Consider the following 27,925-nt stretch of genomic DNA (forward strand, 5'->3'; position numbering starts at 1 on the left):
GAAAAACACCAGTGTAAGACATTGTTGCTTCATCTCACCTTTACCTAATCCCTGAGAGTTGTTGTCCATGTGTGAATGTGAGGTACCTGAGGGAGTGCCTATAGGAGCGGTAGTATTGCTGGATGAGGACCGCTGCCCTGCGACTCTGCCGGAACTTCCTCTGTTCGTGGAAACTCCGGAAACGACTCTGGATCAGGATGGCTGCTAAGGTCATCCTTTTATAAAGTGCATACTGAGAGAGAAAAGGGCAGAAATGCAAAGTCTTGTGTCACCATTTTCATTTCCAGTTTAATCTCCTAAATGTTGGGTGTCTCATAATTAAACTGATGCCTCAGTTAAAACAAAACTGCTAACATCAAACTAACTTAGATTATCTTTTTGATCATCAAATGTGTTATATCCAAAACTAAATCTAATTCAAAAACCTACAAAGTAGTTATTTGATCAAAAACAAATATTTAAATCTAAAGATGTATGAAAATAATCAATGCAAAAACAGATTTTCGAGAAAGTAAGAAAGCTGTTTTTTTCTGCCTGCAGATAAACAGAGATGGAAGTGATGCCACCAACATCAGCAAGGCTCTGGTGAAGGTGACAGCAGTAGCCGAAGAAGTTAAAAACTAATCTCTATTACTCCGTGTGTAGAAAAGAACCAAAATATGGAAAGCCATGTTGTGAGAAAGGTTATCTTATTTTTTAGTCTGAAAAGAAAAACATTTCCTATATGGTAAATACTTGAAATAATGTAAACATTCCTAAAAATGATAAACATGTTCTTGTTTTGAGTAAAAAATACAAATCTGCCAATGGGGAAAGCAAAAGCTGCTTGGCAAAAATTCTAACAATATAATCCATCGTTAGATTTATTTTAAGAATTTTTGCCGAGCAGCTTTTGCGTTCCCCATTGGCAGATTTTTTTTAAACTCAAACAAGAACATTTGATCATATTTAAGAATATTTACTTTATTTCAAGTAGTGCAGGAAAGTTTTTAGAGTGAAATGAAAATAAAATGTCTAAAAAGCAAAGATTGTTTTTTACTGTTCCATGCTTTCGTTCTTTTTAAACACAGAAACAGTTTTGTTTACCTGTTTGTAGCTACGGTTTCGCCGACGGCTGCCGGCTTCTTCAGGCTGACGCTGATGGTGGCGCGTCACTTCCTTCTCCGTTTATCTGCGGGCAGCAGAGGACGTTGTCGCCCTCTACTGCCCGCTCTCCCCTCTCCGACGATGCAGTCCCATGCGTGGTCCAGCGTGTAAACTCTGTCGTCCCTGTTCATGGTCCCACATCCACGTCTCCTTATCTCGATTGCTTCCTTGATCCATCTTTTGTATTTCTGTTGTTCGGTGGTTATGATCCGTGTGCTGTCCCAGTCCATTATATGGTTTTCTCTTAAGCAATGATCTGTTACGGCTGACTTTTTTATTGTACTTTCTGCTTCTTCTTTTGCTGCTCTTGTGTGTTTACGATTTGCCTCTTTCTCGCACTCCTTTCTATGTTCTATTGTTCGTGTATTGAGTTGGCGTCCGGTTTCTCCTATGTATGTTTTATTGCATATTTTGCATGGGATTTCGTAAATGACTCCACATTTTTGTCCAGCTGATATTTTGTCTTTTGGGTGCACTAGTCTGTTTCTAACTGTTGTGTATGGCTTTGTTGGTGTGTTTATGTTGTGTTTTTTCATTGTTGCTCTTATTTTTTCCGTTATGCCTCTGATGTATGGTAGGGTTATCACTGGTTTTGGTTCTTGTCTTTCTGGGTTTCTGGTTCTTTTTTTGGGTTGTTCTTTGCTTTCTGTTTTTGTTTGTTGTTTTCTTTGTTTATCGCCCATGTCGGGTATCTGCAGGTCTTTAAAGCGTGTTGTATGTGTTTGTCTTCTTGTTTACGGTCTCTCTCTTCTGTTATTATGTTTGCTCGGTGATATAATGTTCTGATTAACCACCGAACAACAAAAACACAAAAGATGGATCAAGGAAGCAATCGAGATAAGGAGACGTGGATGTGGGACCATGAATAGGGATGACGGAGTTTACACGCTGGACCACGCATGGGACTGCATCGTCGGAGAGGGGAGAGCGGGCAGTAGAGGGCGACAACGTCCTCTGCTGCCCGCAGATAAACGGAGAAGGAAGTGACGTGCCACCATCAGCGTCAGCCTGAAGAAGCCGGCAGCCGTCGGCGAAACTGTAGCTACAAAACAGGTAAACAAAACTGTTTCTGTGTTTAAAAAGAACGAAAGCATGGAATTAGAAAGACACAGCAAGAACACACCTAAGTTGTTTTTTACTGCCTTGAAAATCAATTTAAGCAGTTTAGCTTTTGTTATTATTTCCCCGTGTCCTTTGTTAGAGCTCACTGCCACACTGGCAGTTTTCACTGATGAGTTTCTTGACCCCCCCCCCCCCCCCCCCCCCCCCCCCACACACACACACTTGTTTTTGTCATTAAACATGTAAAACCTTCTACCCTGCCTCCTGCTGCATGCCTTTGATTAATTTACAGTGATCCCTCTCTACTTCGCGGTTCGTTTATCGCGGATTCACGACTTCGCAGATTTTTTCTTTGGAGCCTTATTCAAGGGAAATTCGCTGATTCGCGGTATTTTTCTATGCGAAATATCAAGAAATTCCTGTTTTTTTTCCATCAATTTCATCATAAAATGCACTTTTTGTAATAAAACTATAAAAAACCAAGTAAAAAAAATTTCTATGTAAAGGGAGGGTTTTAAAACTCTGAATACGTACCTGTTAAATAAATACTGTAAATATGGTGTCCCTACTTCGCGGATTTTCACCTATCGCGGCCAGGTCTGGAACGCATCTACCGCGATAAACGAGGGATCACTGTAAACACTCAAACATGACTACATTAAGTCTATTAAAGCTGTTGGACTCTTTACAAAATAGTCTGATCCTACCTGCTTGTATCTTTTATAACAGCGTTGGATCACTGCCGCAACCTCTTTGTGTTGCTCCTGAATGGGACCCTGGAAAAGAGATCAGGAAAAAGCCGACCTTAGTGACTGACACTGATACGTTGTCATCATGAGCTTTTTGAGCTGGATTAAAGAGAATAAAACTGAGTCAGTGTACCACCGTGTGTGTTTGTGAAAGACTGGAGGTCACACTTGCCTTGTGTTTTCTGAGGGAGTGCAGAGCATGTCTGATGGTCTCACACAGCTCTTGCTGCTCGGCTTCAGTCATGGCTAGACAAGAGGAGTTTGTTTTTAACCTCTCCTCTTTCATAGCTGCACAGACGAAAGAGCTCCAATCAAATGGAGAGGGCGCGGCTTGGTTAGCTCGAGGACTTTGCTGATCCTCCAGCCCTGAGAGGGAATTTGGTTTGGGGCTAGGAGTCTGGGGCTTGAACTTTAGAAACCTGTACAAACAGCAAAATACAGACACAGTTTAGCTCTGTAAGCTGTGTGTTGAGTTTAAGCAACACACACATATCACTGCTGAACAAACATGGCTCTATTTCATCAACCTAACAAGTAGATTGTTTAATTTCTGACTGTGAAATAGAAACATCTGACTGATGTTTCAGCCGCTGAAAAAAGCAGGATATGTTTTGTTTTGGATGATGGTCCAGCATGGGATGCTGTTAATTGGATTCTAGACATGCATGCTGGACCATCATCCAAAACAAAACACAACAGGTGCTGTTTTTTTTTCAGCGGGGAGGTTCGATGCAGAGGTGGCATTTACCTTTCTACCTCACTGAGATAGCCTGACAGTGACTTTACATCACTGCTGATCTCAACCTTCCCAGCATCTGCTTCAGTGTCCACAGCCTGCTTAAGGCTCTCAGCTGAAGCACCCATGAAGTGATCAGCAAGCATTGCAATGTCCACCTGCAACAAGGTATAAAACATGACATTACTCTGTAGGAAACATGGGATCAACAGGAGGATTGCTCCTCTTACCTGTATGTCCTCTGTGTTATCGTGATAGGTGAGCAACTCTGTCTCCTCTCCCCTATCAGACAGCACTCTCTGGTGCAGGTAAAGAGCCAATCGCTCTTTTCCTTGAATCCTTCTGGCTAGACTGTGGTGCCCGAGAGCCTGTCTCAGGCTCCATCTGCTGCCCCCGTCAGACTCCCCTATCCTGGCCTGCAGGTGGGAGAATGGGGCACCGGGGAGCTGAGGCCGGCTGGGGCTGGAGCTGGAAAGAGGTGCATTCTGGCAGCTGTGGTTAGAGGATTGAGTCTGTAAGGATTTGAGGAGGATGGAATGTTGAGGATTAGGACTCGGAGAAAAGTTGAGGTGGGAGTTGATGGGGCTGGCGCTGGGGGGTGAGTTAGCTAGTTGTTGCTGGCTCGTTGGGTTGGATTTGAGTCTCTTGGCTGGGGGTGGATCTCCTTGCTCTCCCTGGGGTTCTGGTGGGGTTCTTTGTCCAGTTTGGCCCCAGCTCTGGTTCTGGTTGTCCTGTTGTCTCTCTGCTCGGTTTCTCCTCATCTCTGGAAAGGCAAAGATGGTCAAAAATAAGAGAGAATAAAAACAAGTCTTACAAAGGCTGGATGAATTCCCTCTAAATGGGATTTTCTAACCACACACACACAAAAAAAGGCTAGAGGGCTCTTGTTGTGTTTGATCTGCTTACAAGTTGTCTGACAATAACTGACAACCCTCTAACATGGGACGACACTGCCAGGACTCATAAGCCTCCACGAGTGAAAGAGCGACTCGAGAAACACGAGTCATTAGTTCACAAATATTTATTTTCACTTTTATCACACGAGATATATTACAACACTATGTACATGGGTCGATTCATCCTATCTGGCTATACACTTATTCCCTAAACACAGAGAATGACTACATGTTGTGGTCTACACCTCATGATTGTGTTTTAATGTGTGTTTCTTCTCTGTGCAGGTTGGCTGTGCTCTTCCTGCATTTCCTATCCCTCTGTGGAGCACCGGGGAGCGCCACAGCTGACTGCTGCAATATCCTGATTGCCACATCTTGTATTTAAGCAGCTGTTGTTTTGTAGTGCTGCTTTGAGTCTGTGGATTGCCATTTGTAGTCTTGTTTCAAGTAAAACCTGTTAAGCCTTATTTCACACTTATGTGGTGATGTTTTTGTCATTAAAGGAACTCAGAACTGGACCAAGTCATCCTGCCTCCTGCATTTGGGTTTATTTCTGAGTACCCTCACGTGACACCACGTGCAGTCATGAGTCACACTAACCCTAACCCTAGCATGTGATATTTTAATTTAAAACACTGTAATCAAACGCAACAGGCAAAACAGGTAACCCTGCGCTGCAGCCAGATGCAACGTCATTTCTCTAGAATTCTTATTAAGGATGAGAAGAACCTTCAAAAATTAGAATATGCTCAGATACCACATCACCTTCCACATATATGTCATGAGCTCACTGAGCGTCAGATTACCAGATTCATATTTATTTATTTGTTTGTTTGTTTATTTATTTATTTAAAGAATGCCAGCCATTGTATTGATGTGTAACCTGGTCCTGAACATAAAACAGAATTCCCCCTGAGTGCAATTAGCCAACAAACCATAGCAAGCACTTGCACCTGAGTTTGGGTTGGTGGCAGGGTCGCTGCTAGTTCCCCCAGTCTGGGCTCCTCCTCTCCATCTATCCATCCAACTCTCTGCAGGCTGGCCCTGAGTTTGAGGACTTTGTTGCAGCTGCTCCAAGAGCTCAGCCAGTCGAGTGTGACCGCGGGATCGGGCAATGTTCAACGGCAAGCGTCCCAGAGAATCAGGAATGGCGAGAGCTCTCGGGTCCCACTGGTAAAGAATCAGCGCTGCCTCGGTGTGACCCAGAGCACAAGCCCACATCTGTGGAGGACAAAATGAAACAAACGTTACTGACAGAAAAAAAAACAGAAAAACACCATCACATTAAGGCATCGATTACTCACAAGCGGCGTGCACGAGAAGTGGTCGACGTTGAGAGGATCCACTTCCAGCTCAAGGTCAATACTGTCGGCGTGCTTTGTGCTGAGGAGTGAGACAGCAGAAGTGAAATGGCCGTCTCAGCCTTCACGGCGGTGTTGTGTCTGAGTGTTACTCACCGCCAGCGAATGAGTGTCTGGATGAGCCCCGCGTAACCCTGCGCTGCAGCCAGATGCAGTAACGTCATTCCTCTGGAGTTCTTATTATGGATGAGCTGATTGGAAGAGGCCCAACATGACTGAGACATCATCTTCTCACACACCACCACCACACGACCTTCAAATGTGCCGTGATCAGAAATCTAGAGGGTTGAACAAGGAAAAGCGTAAAATAAGATTTATCTTTGGGCATTTTTCTAGAAGATTACTAATATTTAATTGTGGACAGTTAAAATGTAATTAAAGATAGAAATAATGTATCTTTATGCAATTTTTCACATGATTATAAAACTTTAGCTGTTGATGCTTTGGATAGTATAGGAATTATTTATCAAACGATTCCTTTCTGATTTGTTAGTTCCACATGAACATTCCACATTGACTGTGCTGTTCATCCACAACATTTTCATTTAGCTGAGAAAGAAAATGTTTCACTCCAGCAGAACCATTGGCTTACTTGAGACCGCTGATCTGAGGCTCCTCCCCCATCCACTCCTCCGCCCTTGGTTGCCATGGCATCTGAGCTGGGGTTCTGATTGGTCATTTCAGCCATCCTCTGCTCCATCTGCTCCAAGCGCTCCAAGATAGACATCCTGAACTGGGTGTCTGTAGTGATGCAGGTGAGAAGTGTAAACACCGGCTGGTTTGGGTAAAACCATTAAGCATTATGTTCAAATCTACTCAGAAAAACAAAATCTTATATAAAAGCTATTAATCAGAGAAATTGTAAACTCGATAAACAAATGTTTATTAGTTGGTGGAGAGGTAATTTGTGTGTGTTTTCTTGACCCTTAGTTTAAATCCTGCTGCAGTTTTGCTGCAGTGCACCTTATATCATCCCACCTGCTGCTTTCTCACTCCAGTGTGTTTCCCTCTACTCTCATTTCTCTTGTTTTTTCTCTTTCTGTGGCTCAGAGTCAATAGAGAGGTTGGAGACAAAGTGACAAAAAGGCTCAAGAGTAAAAGTTTGTCTTGATTCCACCAAAATGACTGAGGAAAGTGCTCCTAAACTGTTGCTGCCAAACACATGAAAACACATCTCTTTGTTTTTAACTAATCTAAACAATGTTTTCAAATGTGTCATCGCACATTTTCACAATAGATCATCTTTAATCACTGATAAATAAACCGATGGAGTCATGAAAATTGGCAATTTTGTGTGAAAAACACCCAGGGATGATTTGGATTAAGTTTCTCACATGAAGGCATACTGCACAAGTAGCAATGCACCAGAAACTGGCGAATTTTTGGTATAATTGGCTTAATCTGTGGTCAGCTGATCTGAAACAGAAAAATCAGGTAGAGTAGGGGATGGGAATGTTATCTGTGCTTCTGATGCACTGCAGAAGAAACTCTAAAAAATAGAGTATGGTGCAAAAGTTCATTTATGTCAGTAACCTAACTTAAAAGGTGAAACTAACATACAAGAAACCCATTGCATGCAAAGCCAGATATTTAAAACCTTTTTATTTGTTATAATTGTGATTATTGTGGCTTACAACTTATGAAACTCCCACATTCAAAATCTCAGACAATTAGAATATTGTGAAAATATTCAATATTCAATACAGACTAAGAGTCCTAAACACCTGCAAAAGGTTTCTGAGTCTTTATATGGTTTCTCAGTCTAAGCTGAATTGCTGAAGCAAATGGACTTTTGCACCACATTCTAATTGTTTGAGTTTCACCTGTACACCTGGACCAATGAAGAGTAAAAAAAATCTGACGTTTCCCCCCCGTCCTTAAATTATCAGTAAAAGATACGTGACAACAGATCCTTTCTGGGAAGTGTTTATTTACTGCCATGGCCCAAAAAATTCAGATAACCAGAAAAGGTTTTCTGATTAATATTGTTCTCTAGAAAAACTAACCAACATTTTTGGGCTAAACCAGCTCTAAGAAATGATCAGAATCCAGTATCAACACTCAGAACTAGAGCGGTGCATCTTCTATGAAAATCAACAATGGTTTCCCTCTAAAATTTATGAGGCTTTATTTTCCACATTTTTGGGGGAAAAAAAGGCCTGTATTTGATATAGCGCCTTCTAGAGTCCTGGAACCCCCCAAGACGCTTTACAACACAATCAGTCATTCACCCATTCACACACACACATTCACACACTGGTGGGGATGAGCTACAATGTAGCCACAGCTGCCCTGGGGCACACTGACAGAGGCGAGGCTGCCGAGCACTGGCGCCACCGGTCCCTCCGACCACCACCAGCAGGCAGCGTGGGTTAAGTGTCTTGCCCAAGGACACGACGACAGCGACAGACTGAGCGGGGCTCAAACCTGCAACCTTCCGATTACGGGCGAGCACTTAACTCCTGTGCCCATTTTTGATCGTATGCACTAGATTGACACAGTACGAAGTTACAACAGCAAAACATTTACAACAAGATCACATAAAACACCATTTTTTACACCAAAAACAAAATTCTGACAGACTTAAAGTTGGTAAAACTAATGATGCTGCTAGATATGTTATTCATGGCATAAATTGGATTATTTGCAATGGCTTGTTAAACTGGAAGCCTTAAGGTTTGTTATAAAATCCTTTTAAAAATAGCTCTCAGTTGGTCTTCTTAAAACTGGCATAGCAAGGTCATGAACCTAAAAAAATACGTGCATGTGCTTTGTTTCAGGCTGATCAATAAAAAAAGTTTTAATCTGGATTAATCAATCAGAATGTTATTCTTAAAAAGGCAAAAGGCAGAGCACATCTGTAGAAATCCAACTAATGTGTGGTGGAAGGCCTTTACAGGAGCTAGCCTCCTTTGTTTGCTTCAGTGGAGCTGTCCACTCCTTTAAGTGCTGAAAGCAGCAGCTCTAATCAGCTAATTATCTAGGCCTAATTATAAGGTGTGTAACTAAATTGGCGCCACATTGCACATTGCATCAATACAGCCACGATTTTACCCAGCCACATCTACAGCACCACAACAAACAAAAAACACGCAGCTGCAAACAATACACACCTGGACGCCAGTAAACAGCGCGCGACGAGCAGTTTGCGCCAAAAATAAAACAAAATAACAAACCAGCGCGTCTCTATCTGCGGCTGTTTTTGTTCTCCTTCCTGCTTCTGCTCAACCTCCGTTAGTTTCGGGCTCACAGGTCGCTACTCCAACCGTGCAAAACACAAATAAAAGGGGGAGGGAGGGAGGAAGAGAGCCGTCTCCACGTTGTGTGTGCGAGGGGGAGAGCAGCGCTTCAAATCCGCCCGCCACACTCCGAGCTGCAAGAGGCTCGGTCGTCATCGCCCCCCAACACACTGCACACACTGCTAAAACGGGACAATGTGGTGTGTTTGATAAGAATCATGCTATTTTGACTCTATTCTACCCCCGCAGAGAGCCTTGTTGCTCTGTTATTTAACGGCAAACAAAGCGCAAGTTTCGCTTTCTCCGCTCAGACACACGGAGCTCGTCTGGCTCGGCTGTCTTTGAGCAGCGCACTGATGGAGATAGCTGTCCAGAGGTTTCCAGTCAAAAGGAGCGGCATTGTTCCGTCGTCGTGTCCTTGTCCTTTCCAGCCAGCAGGCAGCCTGCTGTGACTAAAAAGCCGCATTGCGCAACGCGGAGACGGAGGCAAACATGGAGTCAGGACATACCTGGCCCGGGGAGGGGGTTCCAGGATGCTTCGTGCATCAAAATGCAAACGTACCAGATTAACATGACCCCAGAGCGGGAAGTACACTTAAAACAAGCCCCACAAATAGATGGAAGCGTCCTTCATTGTCTTTATGTAAACCACTCAATAGCCTCTGCGGCTTTACCCTCCTTTAATTACAATGTAAGAAGTTCTCTAATTAGTGCCTATGTGTGTTCCAAATAAACAAGCTAGGATAAACAAGTCATTATCAGACACAAATATTGAATACAACTGGTTTGTGTTGGCTATGATTCCTTTTACAACCAACAACAAAGAGAAAATGTATTTCCACACATGGTGAGGGCACAAAGCAGTATATGAAAGTCCTCACAAGATAACATGAGCATTTTCTTTCCTAAATGATATCAACAGGTCTTTCTTGAAATACATCATGCCATGTCTTAAGTCGTCTCTCATTTTGATGTGTTTTTCTTCCACTAAGCCACATTTTCTCTTTACGGTTTAAGGTGGTCTTGGTTATAGTTTTAATTGTTTTAATTTTTATTATGGGCAGCAGAATGCTTCCTAAACTCAAAGGAGGAACCACAGAAATGTTGACACATAACAGTCAAAAACACAACAAAATACTTTGGAAACTTAGTTTGTCACAAAGACACAATTTGTGCTAAATTATCAATAAAAATAATGGTTTTCTGTTTAGAAGGTGTTCATTGGTTGCAGTTCCTCAGAATGGACACCTCTTTTATTTTTCAACCTTTATTTAATCAGATGAGTTGATTGAGAACTTATTCTCATTTACAACGAAGATCTGGCCATAGGCAGCAGCAACAGACACATAATTAGCTTTTCACCAAGAAAAACAGATAGATAAGATACAATCACACAAGAAAACAATAAGATAAAACAGTTAGACATAAAAACAAAGGACTGTTCTCATGTACAATATGTACAAGCAATCAAAACAGTCTTCAAGGGCTCAGAAGCAGGCACAATGATCAGGAACTACTGATTGCAATGAAGTATTGAAGGTAGATGATGGAATGCAGGTAGTGAGCTTTAGTGATTTTTGCAGCTCATTCCAGTCGTTGGAAGCAGCAAACTGGAATGAGGAGCAGCCAAAGGAGGTGCGAGCTTTGAGAATAACCACAGAGAATAAGTTACTGGAACATAAATTGCGCTGGTTGTTGGAAGTGACTAATGGGTGAAGATATGACAGTGTTCTACTGATGAAAGTTTCTATATAAATTGATACAAATTGAACATCCTGCCGGAATGGAGTGATGGCCATTTAACGAGTGAGTACAGATCACAATGATGAGTAGTGAAACGGATTGCTGAGTGAAAAATTACATTGAGTTTATGAAGAAGTTTTGTTTTCCACATCAGGGGTTGACCGATATATCGGTCAGCTGATATAATAGGCAGATATTTGGCATTTTTTATATATCAGCATTGCTGATATAACTCCTTGGTAAAGTCAGTTTAAAGTCAGGCACATCCCCGGGCAGCCTGGTGCAGCTGCTGAATTCTATTTAAATGTATTTCTACTTTCCTGAATAACGTGCTTAAACAAGTGCTCTAAAAATGTTTTGCAACTAAATTATTTTATTTATTTACTAGTTTTGAACATCTGGTAATTTTACTGATTTATTTGATTAACTTTAGTTAGATGTCTGATTTTAACACTCAGCAGAGCACAACATTGAAATCCAACAGCTGGCTGAATTTAGATTTCAAAAACTGATTCAGCTTCAGAAATTTTATGCATCAACTGATGTTAATGATGACATTTTAGCATGAAAATAAGGTGGAAAATGTCTTGCCATCTGCCTTGAAAATCGGCCCAATTTGTCGGCAGCACAAATTGACCATTACCTTTATGTATCGGCATCGGCAATAAAAAAACAATATTGGTTGACCTCTACTTCACATGTCCACTTGCCTCATTTTAAGCATAAACCACATAACATGCTGCCATGTGCAGATACAATGACTGAACGGAAAGTGAGAGGAAAGAAGCAGCCAAGGCTAAAAAAAGTAGAATGTATAGAACTATTGATCAAGACAAGAAAGTTTGGCACACTGGAATAAAAAAAAAATCTCAGGTCCTTGTTGCTACATGCTCCTGACATTTATGAAAAGAATGTGCATACGTGCAACATTAATGATGATGTGACACTGCAAGGTACATTTGGTAGAGGTTTAATGAGGTTAGAATTTTCGGAATAAATCTAAATTATTAAAGAAACTTACTTTAGAACAGGTTAATTCAGCAGAACACACTCAGACCTTGCCCAAGGACATTTTGAAATGTAAATGGTTGAAGTTGGAAATGTATCCAGCAACCTTAAGAACGAACCCCACCACCTCTGAATAGACAAGACATAATAACAGCCGCCTAAATCCATCCAGGATTTCATTGTTGCCTGTCAGGTGTGCTGGGCTTGTGTCAATGACAGAAGCAGTTTGGACAATTGTTTTTCCACATTTCAAAGCTTTAACATAAAATAGTACATGGTAACTGACAAAAACACATCCAGTGTTGAAAAGTTAGTTTCTTTTTTTTATTCGTACCTATCAAACTTTGGCTCACCTTTGTGCTCCAGCCTTCTGACTTTTTATTGTCAGGGCCTATCAGCTGTGCAGCACCAGTTTGTGAGTGGGTGATGCACAGGGGGTTCCACTCTTTATAAAATATTTTATCTTTAATACTCTTAGCTTAAATTAGTAGTGTTATCAAATACCTAGCCTTCTCAAATCTACACATGTCCACGGATCTACTTATTATGAAATTATTATGTAACTGCATAATAATACAGCATTACTGTCCAATAAACAGCATATGCATGTTGTGTTATTTCATCTGTCAGTTTAGATGGTTCCGTTTGTGATCGGTTCAACACAAAAATAAACAATAATGAACAAGAGTCTGCTTCTAGACCTGCAGAAAGAGAGAAGAAGAAAAAACTAAACAAAAACAAAAAACAAACAAAAAATGGGACACAACAACAATACAACAAGATCAAGCTATCACTGCGTCAACTTGATGAAGAAATATATAATCAACATTGTTTAACTAAACAATCACACGATAATAAATCACCATGAAATAAGTGCCCACCATAGCCTTAAGACCTGTGTTTAATGTGCCCAAGTCCATACTTATGAGAGCACCATGTGAGCACCTGTGTGTGTACACGCGCTTGTTTATATAAGGTTTATCTATAGGAGCGTCCAATAGAGAGTGTGAGGGGTCACAGATCTGCCCCCTAAAGATGTGCAGGAGACGGAGAGAGCTCCAAGTCCCAGAGATCCAGGAGCTGCCCCAGAGCACAGGAACCCCAGGGAGACTGCAACCAGAAAAGCCCCCGCTCCCCTCGAGAGGCGCAGAGGATCGCCCCGGGGGGCCACAACCAGCAGCCGGCAGAGTCCCGGGAGATATCGGTGGCAAGCCCACAGGCCCGCCAGCAGCCTCCCACCCCCTAGCCGGCCGAGCCCGGGACCCAGCGACCCGGGACCCAGGGGCGACCAACCCCGCCGGGGACCCAGCAGAGCCCAGGGACCCAGACCCCACCAGGCAGCCACCGGGATTGGTCAGGCAGATGCCAAAAATCTTAAACCCCATGACCCGGGAGCCACGACCCAGGCAGACCAAGGCACCGCACTCCACACCAGGTGTGGCGGGGAGAGGGGAGACGAAGATCTATATCATCAAAAGAAGTCCCAGGAGAAGGGAGGAGTCAAAGGCCCCACCTGACATATACAGTCATACACAAACATAGTCACACACTCCCTCCCTCATGCTCACACATGCACATACAACCAAAGACTTACAAAAATGCGCGCCGGACACCCACTCATGCTCCCCATACACTTCCTATTCACTCTGGTCCCGGTACTGCTGCACATGGGGTACAACCATTACCGGTTCCCAGAGATCGATCCTTTCTGCTGGGGTGCTGATGAGCAGGCTCCCCCACCCAATGCTGAGCACAGCAACCCACCACCCCAGACCCCAACCGGATGGCTGGATCTCCCTCCTAGCCTCCAGCCCCAGGAAGCCAAGCGACAACAGAGGTGTGCTAAGACCCCTAGTCTCCCTCTGCCTGCTCCAATATAGTGTTAGTGAATGTTGATGAGGTGTATTCCATGGCTGTGGTGAGCGGGCAGTACGGGCATCGTCTGGCCTATGCCAGCTGATGCCACCACACCACCCCACTTGCACCCACAACCCTCAGTGTCTAAGTGCAGTTTAAAATTGGAAGTGGGTACTGGCCCTTGGGAGGAGGCAGAGAAATCCCCCTGCCAAATGCCGTTGAATGTGCTCACTCCCAAGGCCCTAAGTGTGTGTTTGCGTGGAATGTCATTGGTGGAAGTGTGTAAGGTGCAAATAAAATTGGGGGGCAGGTTGCCACAGGAATGCGGAAATGGGGTCCATACGCGCACTCCCTGACTTGTCCACCCCTCAAGGTCTTATGTGCATGTTTGTGTGATGATGTGAGGGAGCAGCAGGAGAGAAATGTGTGGGGATTGGGAGGAATCGCCTCACTGCGATCTTGATGTTAGCGCTCATCTTTCTCTTGGAGAAAGCCATTGATCTGTATGGGCAAGTTTTATTCTGATTATTTGATTTGAGTGACTGAAAACTAGTTAGAATTATAAGGCTGAGAGGAAATGATCTCTGCCTGCCCAAAAGCTTCTCTGAATCTGGCGCCCTGGTAGCCTTCAGCTGCGAAACGAAAAAAAAACCTCCACTAAGTAATGCAGACAGATGCTGTGAAACCCGCTCTACCCCCTGCCTTCGGATTGGTGGTCTAGCCTGGCAAGGTCACCAATGGAAGGAGTCAATGGTCTCTCCACACCCTCGATCTCCCTCCCACCTACGTACAACAGTGATCAAGCGCATGCACTGAGGCTGCGGCTCTCTCTGGGGGAAACAGGTTCCCGGCCTTCCCCGCACCTACCCATCAGAGTCTCATGACTGTGAACTGTCTGATGTTTTTGTGCTTATATGTTGAGGTTGAGGTGAGGTTGTCATTTCTCACTCCTCTGTTTTTACCCCTTCTGTGTGAGAGGAGTTGTTTTGCAGCATCTGGCTCCTCCTGCACTTGTCCGGCTCCACGCTGAAGCTGCCAGCTGGTGGCAATGGCAATCTGCAGCTGAATGAGGACTCACTAAATAAAAGCCATCCAGCCCTCATCATCAGGGAGCAACAGGCTGGAGATGTAATCTCTGTCCTGTTGTCTTGTTGGTGGTCTTTGCTTTAATTCTTTTAGCTAATTTGTGTTCTGTGTGTGCAGGGGTTTCCTTGATTATTGGTTATTTTGTTTTACCATTTTCGTTGCTGCCAATTAGTCCATTTGTGTTAATTAGTCTCTGTTCATTTATTTCCCTTTTTTGTAAATAAATGTGTCTAAGTTAACCTTTTAACACCTGAGCATGTGCCCACCTTTCTGTCCACCTTTCTGCAACACTAGATTATCATTTCTCTAAAAAACTTCAACAATTGTGGAATGGGATGGAATAGAAGGTTCTGCTTGCTGTAGGGGGCACGGTATGCAGCGCCTTTGTTTTCATTTAAAGACACTGCCCCACAACAACTCTCCTCAGAACAGGAGTAGAGGAAGGGCCGGAAGGAATGCAGGCCTAGAAACTGCAGTTTCATTGTATATGGACCACAACTGAATGATGTAGGCCCATTCTCAATACTCGCACTGCGCCCTGCAGTCTTCAGCAAAGCTCACTTGGAGAAAGTGCGCTGTAAGGCTTCGAGTGCATAGTACGCAAGAATTGAGACAGGGAGCATTGCGTCCTCAACCACAACGCATGCCGGGATTCTGGTCGTTGTGATACTTTTAAAAAAACCTTTATTAACAACTTTCAAAAAAACAACCGATTATTTGAAATAAATTTACATTCATTGTTGCTTTGTCTAAAAGTTTTAGAGCATCAACTAATCATTCTAAATTAACAACTTTCATTAGAAAATACATATTTTCAAAAAAGGCACTTCATTCTTTTCTCCTGTAGCAATGGATTGTGGGTAAGACCCTTCACTAAAGTCTGCATTGCTGCAGACTTGGGTAAAGTGCGGATCAAGGTTGCAAAAGGGGCGTTATCAACTTCCGCATTTGAAAATCAAGACACCCTACGCACTTGCACCCCTGGTCGGGATCAGGCAAATGAAAAGTGCAAGGGTGGAAGTGCGAGTATTGGGATTGGGTCTTAGATGAAAAAAGGAAGACGTTTTGGCTTGCTTTCAGCACCCCCTAGTGTCCATTAATCAAACAAAAAGTAAAACTTATCTCCTCGCTGTGCATTCATCTTTTTAACACCTTAATCTAGCTGCTGAAATGTCTCCTCAACCTTCATTAGTTCTACAGGAGTGACAAATCACTGAATCAAACAAATCAACAGCGTTCATGATCTAAAACTTACAGGAAACATGCTGGAAGCAGACTGCAGCACCAGGTATGTCAGCTCCACTTTACTAAATTTAACAAGGATTGGTCACTGGACCAGCAACTCTAAAGTTTCAAGTGCAATATTCTGGTCACAGGGGGCGGTGGGGGTCTGAGAGACATTTCATCATCCTTGTAAAGGGTAATTTTAGCACATACTGGCTCAAGGGATATTAAGCAGTTTGGCTTGCTTTTAGCACCCCCTATTGTCTGTTTAGTAAAACCAAAAGGGAAACGTATCTCCTTGCTGTGCATTCGTCTTGTTAACACCTTAATCTAACTGCTCAAATGTCTCCTCAGCCTTCATTAGTTTCTACAGGAATGGTAAAAAAAGTCATTTTAGCACATCCTTGCTCAACAAATGATTTAAAAATCTGAAAATGTAGCCTAGTATGCCTTTAAAAGCATGAACTGTCCAATTTAAATGTAAAGTAAACATATATTACTTTTTACATTTGAGCAACTAGGTTTAATGGAAACAGTTCAAATAACTTGGTTCAGTAGATTTAACTTTTCGTTTCTTAGAGTGTTGTTGATGTCGGCACCAGAGGAACCCTTTTACTCAGTTTGATCATTACAGCAGCATTCATTCAGTGTTTTTGTCGTTGTCAGGCAGATAACTGTTTTACAGTTTTGACTGGTTTGTTCAGATCAAACAGTAAAACAGTTTCACTAACTAATAATGATGCTGAAAACTACCAAGTGTGAGAGCATTTTAAGAGTGGATCTTATGCCATATTAGGATCAAAGCTGCTTGCTTGAACATATTAAGACAAGAACTTCAGTCAAATAATGCCAGTCCGTTAACACAAAAGCTGACTGGATTTCTCATCTGATGATGAAGCTTTCTGTTCAAAGTAATGGAGGGGAGTCTAAAAAGGGTCATGTGTTGAGTGGGACCAGACACTCTTATCTGAGTAAGACACAAACAGCTGCTCTCACCATCCAGTGACAGCCAGTCGTGTTGCGAAGACGGCAGGGCAGGAAGGTCTCGTGCTTTATATTCAAACACCACAGAAGAAGAGATGACCTCACCACCCATGGCCACCTGCAGCATCACTAGTCCTGTGTCATGAGCTAGAAAAAGACAAAAACCAGGTCATGAATATGTGGCTGTGCGTGGAGTTTGTGTTTACCTTTTGAAGTGTTTCAAATTACAGATAATTTCTATTTAACAGAAAACACATAAGAACTTCACATGTGAGATTCCAATTTAATGTCAGGTTAAATTAACATTTAAAACACAGACTTTTCATTTTTCAAGTTTGACTTTGTAGAATTTATCAGCTTGCAACCCCTGGTTTATAAGATCACATGTGATGAAACATGTCAAGTTCATTTCATTCAATTCAACAAATAAAAGGAAACTTTATTAAATCATAACACCTGCTCTTATAGTACATAATGTTAATGAGTGACACTGGAAGAAACACATCTTGTACATAACTGCCCGCTTCGCTGTTTTCATGGCCGTGTTCATTAAAATAATCTCAATTGTAAACAATATCAAACTCTTAATTGTTGACTCAAAAATACATAAGATTTCTTATTTTTGTCTTTATGAAGTGTTGTGTCAATACATTTTGTTCCAGAAATTTGCTCCATTGAAAAACATGTGTGTTTAAATGAAGTATGAACAGTTGTACTTCTGTTGTTTACATGGCTTTATCTTCAAACAGAAAGTTTTATAAATTTATTGGCAATAGTGATGCACCAATATGAAATTTTTGGGCCGATACAGACATTAGATATTAATATCACTGTTATGGCCGATAACTAATATTTGCCAATACCAATATACTGACATTAATGCTTCTAAAATCATCAGATTTTGTATGGATTGAAAATTGTTAAAGCTGAATTTGTGTTATTATGTACACACCACACATATTTATGCTTCTGAGATGATTACAATCACTGTCACATGACTAAACAAATACACATCGCAGTAACGAGCAAAATTCAAGATCCTGCTACTGGTGTACATGGCACTTCAAGGCACTGCTGTCAGCACTACTGCGTAGGCATGTCCTGTCCTGGTCTCTTCACCTGAAGGAGCAGGGGCTGCTGGTGGTCCCCCGCTCCAAATACAGATCAAGGGGGATTGCCCATTTGCAGTTATGGCTCCAGTCCTCTGGAATGAGTTGCCTTGAAGCATTTGGCAGGCATCATCGCTTGAAGTCTTTACATTTCACTTAAAGACTCAATTTTATCTGATGGCATTTCAGTGACAGGGATGACTCTCTGCCAAGGATATGAAGAGGACATCAATGCCATGACTGGATGTGTCATTGACTACATAAACTTCTGTGTGGGCAACATCATACCCACCAGAACAGTGATATGCTTTGCTAATAACAAACCCTGGATCACCAGTGAACTGAAGAATCTGCTAAATGAGAAAAAAGAGCCTTCAAGGAGGGAGACAGGGAATTATTGAGGAGTATACAGAAGCAACTGAAGATCAAGATCAGAGACAGCAAGGAGGCATACAGGAAGAAGCTGGAGAACAAACTACAGAGGAACAAAATCAAAGATGTCTGGTCAGGGATGAAGAAGATCACAGGCTTCAAGCAGAGGAAGGATTCCACAGATGGCAGCTTGGACACAGCCAATGAATTGAACAAGTTCTTTAATAGGTTCAGTTCAGGAACAAACCCAGCATTCTCCTCGCCTGTCCCTAGCCAATCAGACATCCCATCCTCCTCTGATCCAACATTTTCCTATCACACGCCAGCTCTTTTGTCCTCTAACGTAGTCATGGACTCTTCTGCTTCTATAAATCTGTCTTCAACCAAGTCAGGAGATGCTGGTGCCCCATTTACCTCCCTCTCCCACCTATCTGTCTCTAGAAGTCAGGTGAAGAGGCAGCTGGAGAGACTGAACAGGAACAAGGCTGCAGGTCCAGATGGTGTCAGCCCCAGAGTACTGAAGGCCTGTGCAGAGCAGCTCTGTGGGATTCTGCAGCACCTCTTCAACCTCAGCCTGGCCCAGGAGAAGGTTCCAGTCGTGTGGAAGACATCCTGCCTTGTTCCAGTTCCAAAGAAAGCTCGCCCATCAGTCAATGACGACTACAGACCGGTTGCCCTGACATCCCACATCATGAAGGTCCTGGAGAAACTCCTGTTGGTCCACATGAATAAGCAAACTAGGACATATCAGGACCCGCAGCATTTTGCTTGTCGCCATGGAGTTGGAGTTGAAGATGCCATCATCCAGCTGCTTCAACCAACCCACTGTCATCTGGACAAAGCAGGCAGCACTGTGAGGGTCATGTTCTTTAATTTCTCCAGTGCATTTAATACAATACAGCCTGATGTACTTTATCAGAAACTCCAGAAAACACAAGTGGGGCCTCAACTATCGCCTGGATTAAAGACTACCTGACAAACAGACCACAGTTTGTGAGGCTGAAGAACTGCACATCAAACCAGGCGATCAGTAACATTGGAGCACCACAACAGACTGTACCATTCCTTTTCACCCTGTACACCTCAGACTTCCAGTACAAATCAGAGATCTGTCATCTACAGAAATACTCAGATTACTCTGCAGTCGTCGGGTGTATCAGAGATGGGCAGGAAGCTGAGTACAGAGAGCTGGTGGAGCGCTTTGTGGCATGGTGTGGAAACAATCATCTGATCTTGAACATGAACAAAACAAAGGAGATGATTTTAGACTTCAGAAGAAACAGGGTGGAGTCAAACACTGTGTGGAGTCAAACAGTGTTTCCATCATGGGAGAAGAAGTGGAGGTGGTTGAGGAATACAAATACCTTTGAGTTCACCTGGACAACAGACTGGACTGGAGAAAGAACAGCGAAGCTGTTTACAAGAAGGGACACAGCAGACTGCACTTCTTGAGGACGCTTAGGTCCTTCAATGTCTGTAGCAAGATGCTGCAGATCTTCTATAAGTCTGTTGTTGAGAGTGTAATCTCTTCAGCCATCGTCTGTTGGGGTAGTAGTATCAGAAGCAGGGACCTGAAAAGGCTCAACAGCCTAATAACAAAGGCTGGTTCTGTTCTGGGGACGACTGTGGAACCACTGGAGGAGATAATGCAAAGAAGGATTCTCCAGAGAATCAAGAAAAGTATGGACACCCCCTGAGCATTCTCTTCACAAGACTGTCCGACAACAGAAGAGTGTCTTCAGTCAGAGGCTTCTTCAGTTTGGCTGCAACACTGACCGCTACTGGAGATCCTTCCTGCCAACAGCCATTGTAATATACAATAACTCTTTGATGACTTGATTATTATTATTATTCTGAGCTACTACAGCAATCAATTTCCCTCTGGGAATAATAAAGTATTTTTGAATTGAATTGAATCCTAGTATTGCCTCGATTTGTTGTTGTTTTTTATCTCGTTTAAAATGTTTTTTTAGGGATGCAACGATACCCCTTTTTTCAAAACCGATACGATACTGATACTTGGATCTGAGTACTCGCCGATACTGACTACCGATACCGATACTTCTACCACACAAAAAATGCATTGATTTGGTATACAGATTTTATTTTCTTCTCTACTTTCAACAGAAAAAGACTGTGAGGTAGATAAAAAGTAAAATATATTAATAAAACTCATCACAAAACTAAAATATTAGGTGAACAGAAATGACAATTTACAGTGAAGCCATTTTCAAGCAACTGAATTAGTATTGGTTCCTGGTATCAGTTAAATTTTACCGATACCAACACCAGTGGGGGGGTGGGGAGGGGAGGGGAGGCCATCTCCAGCGGTCAATGGGCAATCAGGTGGGGTACACCCTGGACAGAGAGCCAGTCCATCGCAGGGCAACACAACCTAACAGTCATGTTTTTGGACTGTGGGAGGAAGCCGGAGTACCCGGAGAGAACCCATGCATGCACAGGGAGAACATGCAAACTCCATGCAGAAAGATCCCAGGCCGGGAAGCGAACGCAGGACCTTCTTGCTGCAAGGCAACAGCTCTAACCACTGCACCACTGTGCAGCCTTGTTTTTAATCAATGACATTTAAATGTTTTATGCTTGTTTTAATTGTTTTCTTATCTTTATTTTAAGATTCCAAGACACCATATTTGTTCTTATCACGTGACTGTATGATTGTGTTCAGCATCTGGGCTTCTGATGAGGTTGTTGAAGGTGCTTTACAGAATACACCGAACTGAACTGAACACACTTTGATCTCAGCTAGCTGTTTCTGCAAACAGAGGCTCTTCTATACTGAGTAAAATCTGCATCTCTAAACAACCTATTACTGTTTGCAAATAAACATTCATGCAAAAAACTTACTGAGAGGAGTTGAGTGTGATAAGGTGTGTTTTGTATTTTGTGTGATATGGGAGTGGATCATATGAAGGTGTGTCACCTGGGCAGTAGCAGCGCAGCACCCCGGGCTGGATCAGGGCAGCAGGAACACTGATGTGGTCAAAGAGGCAGCTATACTCACTATTTGACTCCAACCATGGACCTGTAATCAGAACCTTCACCCCTCCCTGAAGAACACATACAAAACATTATGATCACAAGGGAAATCTCTTAAAAAATGTGCACTAATACAAACTCCATTAGTGTCTAAGACATCTATTATGAACATAGGAATCTAAATGATTTAAGAAACCAAACTGAGCGGCATCATGAGCTCGTGGCAGACCCTAGAGGCTGTGTTGTTCTTCACATCCAAACAGAAAAATGAATCTTGAACTGTCTGATTCGCAGTGTCATGTGTTCACTCCAGCATAGCCAAACATATTCTGACCCCAGAAGAACACAGAGTCCTCTGTGAGTAAATAAGTCATGAATTTATGAAAGTGCAACACTAAAAAAGGTTACAATAGTGGGGTATGTTTATGGTTGCCATATGCGGTTCATTTTCTAGATTATGGTGTTCACTTTTTAGACTTTTCAGGTTTTTATTTTTTCCATTTTAAACTAGAAACGATGTAATCCTGCTAGGAAGCTGCAGTAATATGTGAGCAGAATTTAGCTATTACAATCCCCGAGTGGCACTTTTTAAAAATGATGGTGTTAGGATGCAAGTTTGCCACAGGTTTAATCATAATTCAATGACAGAACCGCTGCCTGAGCTATTAGAAGTGGTACATGAGTTAAATTAATGAGTCCACCCAGGGGAATCAGGGAAATATTGAAATTTCATTCAAATTCAATCAGCTGAGTGTGAAATATTTGGCCTCCTTAATGCCTACACACTGTAACCAAGCTGTCTGTACAAACTGGGCTAAGTGTGATTTCAGTGGTTAACGTCACTACAAGCCCACCATCAATCATTAGCTGCATGGACTAATTTTCCTGTGGGGAACAGTGATGGGTAAATAATGAATACAAGTTACTAACCTCTGGATAGGACCACTCAGGGGAGTAGTCTGTCACACCAAACAGTCTGCCCGTCTCATGGAGGAGTCCCAGCGCTCCCTGCTCCACCTCTGAGCCCTGCAGGTGGCCTGCTCCTGCACCCTGCTCCTCTCCTGCTGCCCCTTCCTGGGGCATCAGAACCCCAGAGACAGCTGCCCCCACCCCACCCCCAGACCCCTCCACTGAGATGAAATCATTTATCAGATCGGAGAACTGGCTCCCGAACGAAGCCTCGAATCCTTCCAGACTGATGGCTGCTCCTGCCCCTGCTGATGGGGCGGACACCCCTACTCCTTGCTGAGGGAGAGGAGAGCTATAGAGCCCCCCCTCGATGTTTGCACCTGCAGCTATTGATTGAGGACTGGCCCCCACTGAGCTGCTGGCCCCTGACAAGCCTACGCCATTACATATGATTTCATTTTCCACTCCTCCTCCTCCTTCGCCACCTCCTCCACCATTGTCACCCCCTCCAGTGTCTTCTGTGGGCTGGAGGTAATGCTTGGTGTCAACACTTGTGTAGGTCTCATGAGGATCCTTGAGGAGTAACTCTTCTCCATTTTCAGCAGGTTTGTCTAACACCCCCACCTGCTGATGGCCCCTGCTGCCCGACTGTTCCAAGGAGGTGTCCTGTGTCGCCATGGGAAACGAGCCCACCACTGCTGCCTGACCATTCCTTGCACATAAAGCCTGCTGGTCGGTGCTGGCTTGGTGGAGGTGAGTGTGCAGATCTCCATTGGTGACAGGTGAGTCAGCTGCCACCGGGGGCAGGCCTATATAAGCCCGGGCCTCACCAGATTCTTGGGGTGCCTTCGTACCGTTGGTTTGAAGCTGAGTGGGCTGGCTCGTTTGGGAGGAAGTTTGGAGGAAGATGCCTGGGGAAGAGTGGTGCCCAGGCTGGGTCAGACCTGAGACACAGGCTGATGACATGACAGCACTGAAGTCCATCTGTTCCAGGGTGGTACTGGGGCTGAGCCCGGCTCCCTCTCCCACATAGCCGCTCTGGGTGGTCAGCGGCTGCTCCAGAGGTGTAGCTTCAGTCTTGATGTTGTTGACCAGGGCTGGGTTGTAAACAAAGCCATTGGAGGAGCAGTGGAGTCCTCCATCTTCACTGTTACAACCCTCTGTCTTCCCTCCTCCGCCATAAGTCTGACCCTGCTTGGGGTTGTTGAGGAAGCAATCAGGGTCAAAGGTCATGGTGGTTTCAGGAAGGCTGACACCAACGCCAGTGTCCAAAGAGCTGGACAGAACCAACTCCCCTCCCTCCCCTAAGCCTACACCTCCAGGAAAAGATGCAAATCTCTGGTTGTCCGGGGCAACAGCTAACAGAATACCAGTAGTGGTGCTCTCATGGGTGGATGCCAGCAGTTGTGTGTGGCCAGCAGAGTAGACCGAATCCCCAGTCAGTGTGGTGACTTCAGACATAAACACCGCAGTGCTCTGTGATAATCCCGCCCCGATGGCAAGAGCAGGGCTGTCGGCCATGTCACTCGTTATCGACAGTGGGGAGCTCTGGGTGGTGTCGGGTACCTCCACCTGGTTGGTGGAGGTAGAAGACGACACCTCCATGCTGCTCTGTGGGAGTAAGGAGGGTTTGGTTATCCTGCCATTCCTCCTCTCTCCTCCACCTGCTCTGCTCCTCCCCCCGCCAGGATTGGGCTCGGTCTGGCCCTCGGACACGTCGCTGTTCTGGACCTCTGTGCCATCTGCTTCCTCAGCTCTCTGGCCCGCTGCAACGCCGGCTCCTATAGTTGTTCCACCTCCTACTGCTCCTCCTAACTCCTGCTTGGATGAGATGATGCGCTGCTTGACACTGGAACATTTCTGATGCAGGCTGCTCCCAGCACCTGGCAGATGAAACATCAAAACAACAAAAGCTGCATTTATGATGACGCACACTGATTTTATATTCTAACCTTCTGTTTTCTCGGGCCAGCGTTTAAGTATAGGAACATTACCTCACACACATTTCACAGCAAGTGATAGCACGATTCAGTGTTCAGAATTTATATTAGCTCATGATTGATCTGATGCACTGGCACAAACAGACACACATCGTAAACTACTTTGCACACATATTCTTCTTTTAAACTCATGAAATCCAAAGTAGATTTTTTTAAGGGAAATTTTAATTTATTGTTCGAGTTTTAAGCTGTTTCATTTTAGGGGGTTTCACCTCCCAACAGCAGCAGAAGGATTAAGTCAATGATAATTTAACAAAGAAGATGTCCTTATTTGGCCTTTCAGACATAATCAAAGAATGAGTGAAATTACATAAGTGTGTGTGAGTTTGAGTACCGTCTCTTGTCATCTGTCATGCTTACATTTCTTTGGTCTGCCTCTAGGTGGCAGCATGGTACTGACTGCTAGATCATCAAACAGAAGCAATCCACAGAGATTATTTGGTTCAACCTAGTTGAATGGCACCTATCTACTGATTTAGTTGCATATTTTTAAATTAGAATCATTCCATGATGTAATGTTATAACATGTAGACATTTATCATTTTGGAAGCCAATTCAAACATGTTTCAAAAATTTGTATTTCTTTGGAGGTTTCATTTCCATTTATTCATTTCACTCTGTATGCATAAAAATCTGTAATCTGACTGGTTGGGATTAGACTTTTTTTTTAAATCTGAGAATAAATGAAATGATTACATATTTTAAATTATCTGTGAAGACCTCCTTATGTCACTTTTAAATATTTCAGACAGGCAAACAAATTTCAGACAAATGTAACCCAAGTAAATACAAAGGCATCCATCCATTCATTTCCCCTCGCTCATCCAGGGTTGGGTCGCCTAAGCCAAAGCAGAGAGGCCCAGACTTCCCTTCTTCAGCCACTTGGGCCAGCTCCTCTGGGGGAACCCCAAGGCGTTCCCTGGCCATACTCCCTCCAGTGTGTCCTGGGTCTTCCATAGGTCTCTTCCTGGTTGAACCTGCCTGGAAAACCTCACCAAGGAGGCATCCAGATGAAAGAACCACCTCAACTGGCTCCTATCAATGTGGAGGAGAAGTGGATCTACTCCAAGCCACTCCCGGATGACCGAGCTTCTCACCCTGTCGCTAAAGGCTAATTTATACTTGCATTGACAGAGATCGGTTCCCTTCAGACTTCAGACCTGGGCTGATGGAGAAGCGGGTGAATGGCAATATTTTCTGATTTTTTCTGTGAGGCATTCTTCAATCTGTTCTGTGTCTTTTGCTAAATATCTTTATATTTTTGAGAGGGCAATGGCAAACTTAAAGAAAGAGGCGTCCTGACCAATCACAAGCTTGTGGCATCCTGACCAATCACTTTCGAGAAATAGTTACAAAGTTGGGCAAGCCTTTGTCCATCCTTGCAAGCCTGCTGCAGCCTCCTTAACATGTGTGACCAAGCAGTGTTATGCTAAATGCACAGCATTTCCCCCATTCAACCAGCAAAATAGAATACAGAAATATAATTTTACTTACTGGTAAAAATGAAGCAGAGACTTAGCATAATCAATACCACAGCTTTCCCTCTTTGTCCAAAGAATTCCATGGTTTACATCCAAACACAAACACACAGAGGACACAGGTAAAATTCAGAGAGTCGAAATGGCCGAACATCTTCCAACGTGAGGCAGAGGCTGAGGCCTTCTCCGGAGCTAGCCACTAGCGGTAGCTCTGACACTCATGCTGCCTGTAAATCTAATCTAATTATTCATAATTTCAAGCATTTAATTGCACCTACACAGAAGAGCTACAAAATGTTTTGCCCCCTCAGAGTTGTCATGTATGTAAACTAGATTTATTAAACCTAAAGTGTTTTTTGAACCAGGGTGTAAACATGTTTGTTTCTGCTGTGAAGTTAGCATTTTTAACATGGGAGTCAATGAGGATTTGCTCACTTTTGGTGCCAGCCCCTAGTGGATGAGGGCGGAACTGCAAATGTTGGCACTTCTGTGTTGGCTTCATGATTTTTACAGGATTATGGGGGCGTTGGTCGAATGCCTTCCTCAAATCCACAAATCACAGATTGGTGGGCGAACTTCGCGGCACTCTCCAGGACCCCCCTAAGGGTATAAAGCTGGCCCAGTTTTCCACGGCCAGGACGAAAACCACATAGGGAACCTAAGCCATGCCCATCTACTTCCAGACCATGGGTCCCCGGAAGAAAGAAAAAATGAATGCAAGTCAGGTTTTGTGTGAAAATAAGTCCAGGACTACAAATGCGCTTCCCGAAAAGGATGCCATCGAACCAGACACGGAGAAAAACAGAGAGAAAATTTCTAAGTTCAGCAAACTTCAAATCCTTCCCACAGGAGGAAAGAACCACATGAATCTGGCCATGTGGTAAGTAACAGCTACACTAGGGGAGAGGAGATTATGTGACGTCACATATGCATCATGCTGATGTCTAGTTTGTAGTCATGCTAATTACAAACTTTTACAAGCTGATACATCTCAAAGTATGTGACTGGCATAGTCAAAACACCCATCCTTACTTTTGATTTCAATTGAAGTACAGCATACGTGTGATCCAGGGCGTAACGCTAACCGGACAAAAAATAGCTTATTTAGCCCCGTTGATTTGCATTCATTTTTTCATTCTTCCGGGGACCCATGAGCCAACCGGAAGGGGAAGAGACTTAGGCTCCCTATTGCTTCTCCTGAATCTGAAGTTTGACTATCTGCCAGACTCTCCTCTCAAACGCCCCTGAATAGACCTTACCAGGGAGACTCCGAAGTTTGATCCCTCTGTGCATGAAACACCCTGCGGTCCTCCTTTTTAAATAGGGGGACCTCCACCCTGTCTGCCAATCCAATGGAACTGCCCCTGATGTCCAAACAATATTGTAGAGTCACCTCAAACAACATAGCTACACAACATCCAGAGCCTTAAGGAACTCCAGGCAGAGCTCACCCACCCCTGGGGCTTTGCCACAGAGGAGCATTTTCACCACCCCAGTAACCTCAGCACCAGATTAAGAAGAGCCCAACCCAGTCTCCAGACTGCTTACACATGCTGGTGGGATTGAGGAGGTCTTCGAAGTACTCCGCTTATCAATCCACTACGTCCTGGGTTGAAGTCAGCAACAGACTGTCCCTACTATAAAACAGTGTTGCTTTCCCTTCCTGAGATGCAGGATGGTGGACCAGAATTCCCTCAAAGCCATACCAAAGTCTTTTGTCATGGCTTCACCAAACTGCTCCCACGTCCAAGTTATTGCCTCTGTGACCAACAGACCTGCAGTGCTTGAACTACCAGTACCTATCAGTTACCTCTAGAGTCCCACAGGCCAAAAGGACCCAACAGGACTTTCTTCAGCTAGACAGAATCTCTAACCGCCAGTGTTCTCCAGCGGGTTCGAGGGTTACAGCCACTACGGGCACCAACCACCCTGCAGCCACAGCTCAAGTTGGCCACCTCGGCAATAGGTA

At 43.7% G+C, this 27,925-nt stretch overlaps 1 protein-coding gene across 7 annotated transcripts in view; it reads right to left on the bottom strand.

Moving 5' to 3' along the window:
• LOC107385543 (calmodulin-binding transcription activator 1) overlaps window positions 1-27,925 on the bottom strand; it is a 75,295-nt gene that overhangs the window by 4,976 nt on the left and 42,394 nt on the right. For all 7 annotated transcript variants that reach the window (XM_054750613.2, XM_054750638.2, XM_054750616.2 and 4 more), the window contains exons 8-19: window positions 22,500-24,361; window positions 21,514-21,640; window positions 17,104-17,238; window positions 6,543-6,691; window positions 6,047-6,228; window positions 5,894-5,972; window positions 5,543-5,810; window positions 3,924-4,456; window positions 3,706-3,851; window positions 3,130-3,376; window positions 2,916-2,984; window positions 87-232 (exon numbers count right to left, since the gene is read on the bottom strand). In XM_054750613.2, the coding sequence (XP_054606588.2) occupies window positions 87-232; window positions 2,916-2,984; window positions 3,130-3,376; window positions 3,706-3,851; window positions 3,924-4,456; window positions 5,543-5,810; window positions 5,894-5,972; window positions 6,047-6,228; window positions 6,543-6,691; window positions 17,104-17,238; window positions 21,514-21,640; window positions 22,500-24,361 (3,943 nt within the window). The remainder of the gene's footprint in view (window positions 1-86; window positions 233-2,915; window positions 2,985-3,129; window positions 3,377-3,705; window positions 3,852-3,923; window positions 4,457-5,542; window positions 5,811-5,893; window positions 5,973-6,046; window positions 6,229-6,542; window positions 6,692-17,103; window positions 17,239-21,513; window positions 21,641-22,499; window positions 24,362-27,925) is intronic.

This window comes from Nothobranchius furzeri, chromosome 3, assembly GCF_043380555.1.
Source record: "Nothobranchius furzeri strain GRZ-AD chromosome 3, NfurGRZ-RIMD1, whole genome shotgun sequence".
Lineage (NCBI taxonomy): Eukaryota > Metazoa > Chordata > Actinopteri > Cyprinodontiformes > Nothobranchiidae > Nothobranchius > Nothobranchius furzeri.